Source organism: Balaenoptera musculus, chromosome X (genome assembly GCF_009873245.2).
Source record: "Balaenoptera musculus isolate JJ_BM4_2016_0621 chromosome X, mBalMus1.pri.v3, whole genome shotgun sequence".
NCBI classification, from domain to species: Eukaryota; Metazoa; Chordata; class Mammalia; order Artiodactyla; family Balaenopteridae; genus Balaenoptera; species Balaenoptera musculus.
In genome coordinates, this window is record NC_045806.1 from 57815481 (window position 1) to 57826624 (window position 11144).

Consider the following 11144-nt stretch of genomic DNA (forward strand, 5'->3'; position numbering starts at 1 on the left):
TCCTGATTAGCTTGTTTATTGAAAAGTTTGAAGCAGAGTTTTAGACATAAAAATCAAAGTGAGCAAACACAGAGGTCTCGGGAACCACAGCCATAGTCACTGCGGAACAGGAGGCCCGGCCAAGGCAGCTGCCATTATGCTGTTGGCCTCGTGCTCCCTGCATACGGGGAAGGCTGAGGCCTGGTTACTGAATTAGGAGGGTGGTGGGGTTCTGAGCGGCCAAGGTAAGAAGGGCCTGAAGGCAGCCACCTCTGAAGCGGCGGGATGGGGGCTGCGCAGCTAAGGAGCAGTGATGGCGCAGCCCCCAGAGCCGGGAGGGCGGCTCCCTGGGAGACCCAGCAGTACTGGGGCCATCGGGGACTCCAAGGAGTGTGTGTCTGGGGAGCGAGCGAGGGAGGAGCCTGGAATGTGGGGGGAGTCGGGCTGCGTGGGAAAGGGGGAGCCCCCATCCCAGCCTCACAAGCCTGAGTAGGAGGCCTCTGTGGTCTCAGACCAGGATGAATCCCGGCGGGAAGCCGGCGGCTGCCGCTGGTGGCCCCTCTGGTCAGGGCAGCCCAGGCGCATGAGTAGGATCCACATGCGCTCTCGGAACTTGACACCCACAAAGGCATAGAGCAGAGGGTTGAGGCAGCAGTGCATGTAGCCCATGCCCGACGTGACCGACTTGGCCACGTCCACACTGCTTTCTCGGCCACAGTTGCGGGCCACGGCCCCCAGGTCCATGAGGGTGTCCACCAGCACCACCAGGTGGTAGGGGGTCCAGCAGAGGGCAAAGGCCACCACCACCACCACCACCAGCCTCATGGCTCTGAGCCGCCGCTGGCCCCTGGAGACCAGCAGCACAGCCAGGATGCGGGCATAGCAATAGGCCATGACCAGCAGGGGCAGCAGGAACCCGGCGACCAGCTGCAGAACGCGCAGGGCCGTGCGGCCCACCTGTGGGAAGCTGTACTGGCAGTGGGTGGCGTTGAGGCGCTTGTCGTGGTGGGCGGACAGGAAGATGAAGTCCGGGAGCGCGAAGAGCAGACAGAGCCCCCAGACCGCCACACAGGTGAGGGCCACGCGGGTCGGGGGCCCCCGGCGGTAGAGCTGGGTGGCGTGCACGATGCTCAGGTACCGATCGAAGCTGATGCAGGCCAGCAGGAGGGCCCCCGCGTAGAAGTTGATGTTGAAGAGGGCACCCGCCACTTTGCAGAGGCCGGAGCCGAAGACCCACTCGACGGCCGCGTCCACCGCCCAGAGCGGGAGCGTCAGCACCAGCAGCGCGTCAGCCACGGCCAAGTGCAGCAGGAAGGTGTCGGTGCTGCTCAGGGCCGCCCGCTGGCTCAGCAGCACGGCCGCCACGGCGCCATTGCCCAGCAGCCCCAGCATGAAGAGGAGGCTGTAGAGGACGGGCAGGAAGGCCCGGTCGAAGTTGAGGCTGAAGTCCTGCGGGCAGGGTGGGGAGGCGCAGCAGGAGTCACTCTCGTTTTCTCCGTAGTCATAGGAAGAGTTTTCCAGGAGGAAGGCAAAATCCGAGGCTGGGAACTCCTGGCGTTCACTCATCTGTGGAGGGAGGGAGGGCACAGAGCCTGTGAAGGCCTTAAAAGTCACTCCTTCGATTAGGAATTTGAGATTAACAGATACACACCACGACATGTAAAACAGATAAACAGCAAGGGCCTACTGTATGGCACAGGGAACTATATTCAATATCTTGTAGGTTATCTATAATGGAAAAGAAGCTGAAAAAGAATAGATATATATGTAAGCATAACTGAATCACTTTGCTGTACACCTGAAACATTCCTGTAAATCAACTGTACTTCAATTAAAAAACATCACTCCTTCAAGATTTAGTCTGAGGAGCCTTTCTCGAAGCAACTCCTCTGTAAGGCAGGCCCGGAGGCCTGGGCTGTACCCTGTAACTGTCCTGCCTTTCTTCCGAAACCACGCCCTCTGAGCTCCAGGTGCCCGGCCTGGGTGCTGGGCTGGTAACTTCCCTTCTCAAAGGCTGCTTCTCTCTCTCCCTTCTGGGTCATCCCATCGGCCCAGGGATTGTGGACTGGAGGGAGAGCTTCCATCTTGTGCCCAGAGCCCTCCCGGCCCCCTCTCCTCTCTCCTTGCCCTTCCTTCATGGCTTACGGTCCTCAGTGTCCTGGCCACGCCTAGTTCCACCACCTCCGTCCCCTGGCGCCTATCCGCAGTCCCCTCTCCCAGTCACTGGCCCTCCTCTTCCCTCCTCAGCCCTTGTCTGGGGACTCCTACTTCCTGCCCCCCACCCCATGGGGCCCCTCTACAAATCACTGCAGCCCCCCAACACATGCTTTCTGCCCCTGTCCTTCCCCTCCCCTACACTGAGGCCTGCCACCTGCCGGGGACTTGCCCAGCAAGCTCTATTAGAAACGTTCCTTACCCCCTGCCCCTGCAAACCACCCCACAGCTGAGGGCCTCCCAGGGGCCAATTCAGTCCGGCATGGAAGATCAAAGTTCCAAGTCAGAGCTGAAGGGAGCCTTGGGGACCGTGCGGGGGTGAGCCTCAACCTCATGCGTTTCGCAGATGAGGCACCAAAGCCAGAAAGGGGAGGGGTCTCGCCTGTGGTCATTCACAAGTCAGTGGCCAAGGTGGTTTCCCAATTCCCGGTCCAGTGCTCCTTCTACACAACCCCTGCATTCCCTACCTATTCACCCAACCCTCTGGTGGCCCTGGCTTGTGGGCCAGCCCTCACGTTCCCCTAGTGTCCTAGGCTCTCCACTTGGAGCTGTGGTCTGGCCTGGCTGGACAGCGGCACTTACCTCGGGGACCATGGCTGGGCTGGTACTCTGGCTGCCTGGCCGTGTGCTGCCTGCCCCTCTGCTTTGGTGCTTGTGGTCGGGAACCTGCGCTACACAGAGGAAGTCAGGGTTTCACGCGGTTCTCGGCAGCAGCCTCTTCCAAGGGGTTATCTATACCAGAACTCCCTAGACCCAAGGACACGGGGCTCCTACCCCAACATCCCACTGGCCCTGGGAAGCTGCTCTGGGAGTTGAACACAAGCCTGGGACCAGAAAGCCTGGGGCCGAGGGAGGGGCAGGGGCAGGTGATTTGAGGGGAGGGGTCTGAAGGAGAAGCAGGGCAGCTGGCAAGGGCAGGGGTAAGAACTGCTGCTCATCCGTCCTGGGCTGGAGCTGCTCTCGCACGATTGTGGACTGGATAGCTAAACGTGTTAACTCTATAAAGGAGGTTAACCTTCTTAAAAAAATGAAAATATTTGAAAGCAATCCATCACACTAATTCTAGTCCTTTACCATTGCCCTTCTCTGCTAAGCAACAGGGGCAAGGAAAGGGAACTGCTAGTAATGAACTTGCTGTGTGCTGGGTGTTGCTTTAGGCGTTTTCTCTGACACTGCCTCATTCCAACCACACCACTCCCTTGTAGGGGCGGGGGTGGGGGGGTTGGGCGGCATCCCCATGGCTCATCCAGAAAGGGGAAAGGCCTTCGGCAGACATAACAAGCAAGGGTAGGTGCGAGGATTGAACCCACAGCTGTCTGACTCTCCTTTTACCACTCCTCACACTGCCTTCAGTTGCTTCCTAATGGATACACAATGATATATTCACATAGTTAAAAACAAATGAACTTAAAGCTATATATTTTAACATGGACGCATCTAGAAAAGTCAATGACCAATGGTGGAAGAGGCAAGTTAGGGAATACTGTGTATAGTTTGACACCACTTAGGTCAATTCGAAAAACCACACACACAAAACAATACCGTGTTGTTTTGGATACAGCTATTTGTCCTAGAAGTTTAAAGTAGGGACTGGACACACCACACATCCATGAGAGCAGTTGCTTCTGGAGTGAGGAGAAGGGGAATAGGGTTGGGGAAGACTACATGGGGTTCTCCCTATTGCCCTGCTCTCATTATCAGAGGGAAAAGGCAGCCCCTTGCCTCTCCCAAGCAGTTTCCCTCTCTCCTCACAGGTGAAAAGCAGAGAGAGAGAGAGAGAGAGAGAGAGACTGAGACAGAGGCTATGGCACTGGGGTCCAGTTTTCATCCAGAATGCGTCACCTGAGCCTCCAGGCTTGGGTCTGGAATTCAGCTCAAACTTAATGGACAAAACACACACTTGTGAGGCAGAGAGGTCCTTCCCTGCCTCCTGTGGCCAGAAGATGTGACTATCCTTGCTCTAAGCAGTTTGTCACCTGCAGGATCCAGGCCAGAGGGAACTAAGGGCTTGGAGGAGGTCAGGAGCAGCACAAGTGGAGGGGCCTGGGAGGATTCCAGAAGCCACAGCAGTTAGGATAGGTAGGACTTGGCAGGTAACTTGCCTGCAGGTGGAGGAAGACGGGTGGGAGCCGGGAGCACAGCTTCCGATGCTGGTCCATGAAGAGTTTCCATTCACTGGGCTTCTACAGGTGAGAGAAAGGAGGAGAACAAACAGCTCTATTTGTTCAACTTAAAGGAGGTTCTTGTATTCTGCAGTTATGGCCTTCATCCCCTTTTTGGTATTAAAAGGATCTTCTCTTTATGAAATGTTGGTGACAATAGCATCCTGTGTTAGCAGGAGTTGACAGCCCAGTGTGGGTCTTCCAGATACATGTGAAATTTCTAAGTTTAGGGACCTCTGGTCTCCTTCCTGTGTCCCAGTCTCCTCATTTGCCACATGGGGACCAAGATCCCCACCTTCCTGGGTTGCTGGAAAGGAGAAACGAGATGAGGTCAGCTAAGAGTGTTGGAAAGGTGCAGAGAGCTTTCCTTTCTGCGTTGGGCCATATCCTGAGAGGCCAGCCTGGGCTGTGGTGCGGACTGTTCCCGCTTCTCCCGGTGTGGCCGTGATGCAGTGGGAAGAATGGGAAAAATGCTGAATTTGTCTGGCTCCAGCCCTGACTCCACCCCGTTCGAGGTGTGTGACCTTGGACCTATGACATAACCGTTTTTGAGCTGGTCTCAGCAAGGGTGTTATAAGATGATCTGAGGGTTTCCCTGGTGGCGCAGTGGTTGAGAATCCCCTGCATCGGCAGGCGGATTGTCAACCACTGCGCCACCAGTGGTTCGAGCCCTGGTCCGGGAAGATCCCACATGCCGCGGAGCAACTAAGCCCGTGCGCCACAACTACTGAGCCCACACACCACAACTACTGAAGCCCGTGCGCCTAGAGCCCGTGCTCCGCAACAGGAGAAGCCTCCGCAATGAGAAGCCTGCGCACCACAACGAAGGGTAGCCCCCGCTCGCCGCAACTAGAGAAAGCCCGCACACAGCAACGAAGACCCAACGCAGCCAAAAATAAATAAATAAATAAATTTGTAAAAAAAAAAAAAAAAAAGGATGATATGAGATGACCAAGGCTGTGAGGTCTCCACACAGGGCTCAGCCCTTAGTAGAAGCATATCTGAGAATGCTGAGTGTGAGGGATACTGGCCACAAACCCAGAGTCCCTGGGAGCCCTTCCATGTCAGGGGAGCCCTGGGACGGAGTGTGCTGCCCTGCGGACGTGGCTGGAGGACGGATCCTTCGGGAAGGCTGCCCCATGCCTTAGCTGGCAGGGTTTGGCCAGTCCTGGCCGAATCCTCTGGCTGCCCCACTGTGTCACCTTAGGCGAATCATTTTACCTCTCTGCCTTGGTTCCCTCATTTGAAAAGTAGGGATGAAGCTAGTCCACCTGTGTCAGGGCTGCTCTGTGAACTGTAAACGATACATATGGCACAGGGTAAAGAACACAGCGAGCAGCAGTTTCCTCCCCTTCTAGTAACTTTCCAGACCAGCCCCTCCCAAGGCCACAGAAGGTCAGGTCTGCAGTTGGCCACTGCTGTCTTTCACAGCTCACATGCCTCAGAAGGTGCCGAGCCAAGAACCTTGTCTGGCCCACTAACTCGGCCCTCTCCTATCCCAAGCAGCCCCCAGACCAGCTTCCAAGCAGGCCCAGCCCTGGGGAAGACCCACCTAGCCAGGAGCCTGCACCCTAAGCTCTGGTAGCTGCACCCTTCTGCTTCTGGCCTCCCGAGACACCAGTGGGGAAGCTTCAGAAGGAAGTTAGTCAGAGTGAAGCTGCTCCGAGCCCCACCTGTGGTCAAGGTGTGAAATGTGCACCTGTCTCTTCTCTGCCACCCCTCCCCCTGTTTTTTTTTTCTGTCTTTCACACCTCTGGGCTGTGGTTTGGGGAGATGGGAGGCTTGAAGGTCTGAGCCCTGGGCCCGGTCCCTCACAGGAAGGAGGGCCTCCACAGCTGTCTGTCAGGCCAGCCAGGGAAGGGGGCCACTTCCTCTTCCTCCACCCTCTCAGTGTCTGCTGTTTCACAGCCTCTCTCGCAGCTTCTCCGAATGCCCCTGGGAGCCCTGCTCCCAAAGCCCCTTGGACTAGGCTGCTAGCGCCCAGCTGTCAGGGGGGCAGGCTCAGCGAGGCCCAAGCTTTCCGTGGGTCTCAGGTGGTGGCCCAGACTGGGACAGAGCCTTTCTTACACAAAATGAAGAGTCCTAACCCCACGAAGGGGGTGTGCGTCTGCCCCAGACACTGCTGGGACCCTGCGCTTCCTTCTGCCAGCTGTGGATTTCACAAGAGAAGGAGAGCTTAAGTCACGGGGAGGCCCAGGGACTGGGTACTGCCCCCTCCTCTGTCCTTTTCCCTGCAGCTCTGAGCCCTACAGGGAGGCAAGTCCCTTCCAAGTGCTGGGGCCTCAGCAGTCCAGGCCCGTGGGACTGAGCCCCCAAGCTATGGGGGTGCTCATTCTTTTGGGGACCAGGGAAGGAGGATGTTGCTGCCATCTGTCAGGTGGCAAGGGGAGACAAGGCAAGTCAGGCCATGGGACCAGCAGGTGCCAAGGCCAGGCAGCGAGGAAGAGCTTGTCAGCCCAGGAGCAGGCAGTCTGGTTGGAAAAGAGGGTATGTGTGAAAGCAGGGGGATGGAGTGGGCTGGAGAGTAGTTCAGGAGCCAAGCCCTGCCACCAAACACAATGACCTTCCTGTCATCCTGTCCGCAGCAGTGCCTGGGAACCAGTAAATAATAATAGCTTCCACTTGGCAAGCCCTTGCTTTTGTACACACGATCTTCTTTAAACCTTTAAGCCTCCCGGGGAGCCAGAGGTTGCTGTACTCATTTTGGAGAATGGAGCGGAGGTTCAGAGAGGTGAAGTGACCTGTCCTAGGCTAGTCAGCCAGCAGGGTTTGTGACAACATTCCTACCCGGGCTGCTTTCTAATGTGCTCTCCCAACCCCTGCCAATCATGCTGCCGCCCGAGGACTGGATCTTTCAGGAGCCACACCTTACTCACCATGCCGCCCCAAGCAGGCATCTTGTGTGAGGGCAGGTGCTCACCTGGCGGGGATTGTGCCCTAGAGGGAGCTTTGGTAGACCTCACCACATCCCCATTCTTCTGCCCTGCTCCTCCCCACTTACTAGGGAGAAGAAATGTCAGAATCTCCAGGACGAGGAGTCTGGAGGACAAAGCAAAAATCCGCCGAGTGCCAGACCCCTTTTGCGACGTCTCCAGGAGGATCTGTGGTGCTTCCAGAGGTCTCCCTCCCACCACAGGCCCCTGAAGACCTGGCTTGGAAAATTCCCCACCTCTGCGGTTGGTGTGCATCTGTTCCCATCCCCCGCCCCGGTCCCTGGGATGCCACCTCTGCTCTCGGGCCTGTCCGGACTCTCCAGAGGTGCAGGTGGTAACACTGGCAACGCACAAAAGTTCTATCATGGAAGCCTGACCTTGATGAATTCTTTTTTTTTTTAATTGAAGTATAGTTGATTTATAATGTTGTGTTAGTTTCTGGTGCACAGCAAAGTGATTCAGTTATATATATAATATATATATATATATATATATATTCTTTTTAAAATATTCTTTTCCATTATGGCTTATTACAAGATATTGAATATAGTTCCTTGTGCTATACCAGTAGGACCTTGTTATCTATTTTATATATAGCAGTGTGTATCTGCTAATCCCAAACTCCTAAATTTATCCCTCCCCCACCCCTTTCCCCTTTGACAACCTAAGTTTGTTCTCTATGTCTGTGAGTCTGTTTCTGTTTCGTAAATAAGTTCATTTGTATCATATTTTAGATTCCATATATAAGTGATATCATATGGTATTTGTCTTTCTCTGTCTGACTTACTTCACTTAGTATGATCATCTCTAGGTCCATCCATGTTGCTGCAAATGGCATTATTTCATTCCTTTTTATGGCTGAGTAATATTCCATTGTATACATGTACCACATCTTCTTTATCCATTCCTCTGTGGATGGCTGCTTCTATGTCTTGGCTATTGGAAACAGTGCTGCTATGAACATTGGGGTGCATGTAACCTTGACGGATTCTTGAGTCCCCATCACTCCCTCAGTTAACAGGGGGAGGATGTCCCCCTGCACTGCTCAGCTGGGCTGCCCCGTGGAAGTCATTGGCAGGCCCAGCGTTTGCTTCTTGCACTTCCTTGGATCATCCCCACAGAGTGAGGTCAAATGGGACAATAAGAACAGCTGACATCTATTGATTACTTACCTATGCGCCAGGCACTATTCTAAGAGCTTTATTGGGATGAACTCATTTCATACTCAAACTGTGTAGTAACTATGACATCGTTACTATTATCAGATGGCAGAAACACAAAGTTTAAGGAACTTGCTCAAAGCCACGCAGCCAGCAAGGGGCAGAGACCTCCTGCTCTCACCTACTATACTATCATGCCTTTTAAGGTGAGAGGGACTGGGGTGGAGGGCGGTGTCCAAGGAGGATGGCTTTGGCCTTCTTTGTAATGTTTTACAAGGAGATTGGATTCACGTATTAGCTATGTGATTAAAAAAAAAACTATCCAAAAGGAAAATAAAATTAAGCTAAAAACCTGGGACAATCGGTGAAATTTGAACATGGCCTGGAGATGAGATAAAAACCTTATATCCATGCTATTTTTCTAATGAATGTCTTTGTTTGTAGAAATTATGATTGAGGAATTTATGGGTAAAAGCCTATCACATCTGCGGCTTTCTTTCATATGACTTGGAAAAGAGATACGCAGAGTGAGAGAGGATGCACAAAGGATAAAGGCAATGGGGCAGCGTGCTACTAACTGGTGATACCGGGAAAAGGTATAAAGGAGGTCTTTGTACTATTCTTGCAACTTTTCTGTAAGTTTGAAACTATACCAAAATAAAAGTTACTGAAAGGATCTCTCTCATGCAGGATGGGTTTGGTGTCAGACGCTATTCCCAGGACCAGCTTAGAGGTCTTGTGAGAAGAAGATGGGGCCGAGGTGGTCTGGAAACAAATGCTCACTGGCTGTGTCCTCTGGCGTCGTCCCCAGGAAGCTCCCTCCCATGACTCAGTCCCCTCCCCTTCTCCCCTCCAGCCTCACTTTACTTCTGGACTCCTGGCCTGGAGTTCCTCCCACCTTTCCCCTCTGCCTTTTGAACCAGGAAGGGAAGCGCTGCCTGCTTTCCAGGTGGAAGGCACTGGCAGCCCAAGCACTCCTTCTCCAAGCCCCTCAGGGCCCCTCAAAGAATACAAGCCGTGCCTGAGGCTCTCAGGGTGACCCCATTCTTGCCTCAGACTGGCTGAAGAGAAGGCATTGGGGCTTGCGGCCTTCAGAGTGTCACCAGCTGAGGGCCTGGAGTTCTTGTTTCCAAATGGAAGTGGACCTGCCAAGTTGGGTGAGGTCCCTGTCCGGGAGGCCGCTCTCCCCGAACAGCCGGCAGTCTGGGCAGGGGTTCTTGGCTGCTGCTGGGCCCCCACGAAGAGGAAAAGGCACACGCTGGAAACTACGTTGCCTGCCGCTAAGGCGCTCCACTGAGCAGGAGCTGCTGGGTGATGGTGTCCCTCCCTGCGTGCTTACCTCGAAGGGAACCCCGTTGTGCGTTAAACTGGCCTCCCAGGACCCTGCACAAGGCCCCTTGCTGATGGGCCTGACTCTGGTCTGAACTCTTCCTGCCTGGACTCTCTGGCCTTCTGGAAAATTCCTCAGCCAGCTAAACGAATTTCCCAAAATCCCAGTGGGGTATGGTGGTGGCCTGGGGGGCTTTGTCCACATATCCTGTGCTGCCATGGCCCTGGCCTTGCCTTCCATTATTGTTGGGCCCATATTTCTCCAACTAGGCACTAAGTCATCTGCATGGGCACAGGCATTGGGGCTCGTCTGGCCAGAGCTGAACTGGCCCCATGCCAGGCAGTCCCGCAGAGCAGGTCAGCACGCGGACTCTGGAGCAGCCTGCTATTCAGGCTGTCTGAACTGGATTCCTGGCTCTGCCATTTACTAGCTGTGTGACCTTGCACTGGTTACTTCACCTCTCTGTGCTTTGGTTTCCCTCTCCGGATGAACAGAGTCAGTATGCTATATATGTCGAGTTGCTCCGGACAAGGCATGGCACGTGGTCAGTGCTATATCTGAATCGTGAGCTACCCTCCTCCCTGTGGCTGCCGAGATCCTCCCAGGACTGGACACACCCCCGGGGGTAGCTTCATTTTTAAAAGTTTTTATTTATTTTCTTTTTTATAAATAAATAAAAGTATAGTTGATTTACAATGTTGTTAGTTTCTAGCGTACAGCAATGTGATTCAGTTATACATATATATCTATCTATTCTTATTCTTTTCCATTATGGCTTATTACAAGATGTTGAATATATTTCCCTGTGCTATACAGTAGGACCTTGTTGTTTATTTTATATATAGTAATTTGTATCTGCTGATACCAAACTCCCTCCACCCCGCCCCACCCCATTTTCCCGTTTGGTAACCATAAGATTGTTTTCTATGTCCAGGGGCAGCTTCATTTGCATTGAGGTACTGCACACCCCAAACTGGAAAGCCTAAGCCTTGGTCCTGAGTTGCCAAATTGGTCAAAGCGCTGATGCCTTTGGCTGTGGGACCTGAACGACAGTTTGATCCCTGTGTCCAGGTCTTCATGGGTGATGGGGTGAGAGGTCCCTTCCAGACGCAGAGCCCGGCTGGGTGGGCTGTCTGCTCTGTTCTGCGGCTACAGAGGGGACTGGGTCTAGAAGCTGAGCCTTGCTTCTGGGGCTCAGGACTTAAAAGGACCTTGAGGACACACCAAATTGGAGACATGCTTTCCCCTGTGATATCCACAAGTTCCTCACTCACAGAATACCACTTTAATTGCTGACTCAGCCAAAATGTCTGTCGATGATGGGACCGACAGAAAACAATAACAACAATAATACTAGTCAGTAATG

At 53.7% G+C, this 11144-nt stretch overlaps 1 protein-coding gene across 1 annotated transcript; it reads right to left on the reverse strand.

The window, feature by feature from the left end:
- CXCR3 (C-X-C motif chemokine receptor 3) lies at positions 1 to 4252 on the reverse strand. The gene is made up of 3 exons (XM_036840416.1): positions 4170 to 4252; positions 2776 to 2859; positions 1 to 1545 (listed from the first exon to the last, which is right to left on the reverse strand). The coding sequence occupies exons 2-3, from the start codon at positions 2785 to 2787 to the stop codon at positions 457 to 459; spliced, it is 1101 nt and encodes a 366-aa protein (XP_036696311.1). The 5' UTR covers positions 2788 to 2859; positions 4170 to 4252; the 3' UTR covers positions 1 to 456.
- Between the last annotated feature and the right edge of the window lie 6892 nt (positions 4253 to 11144).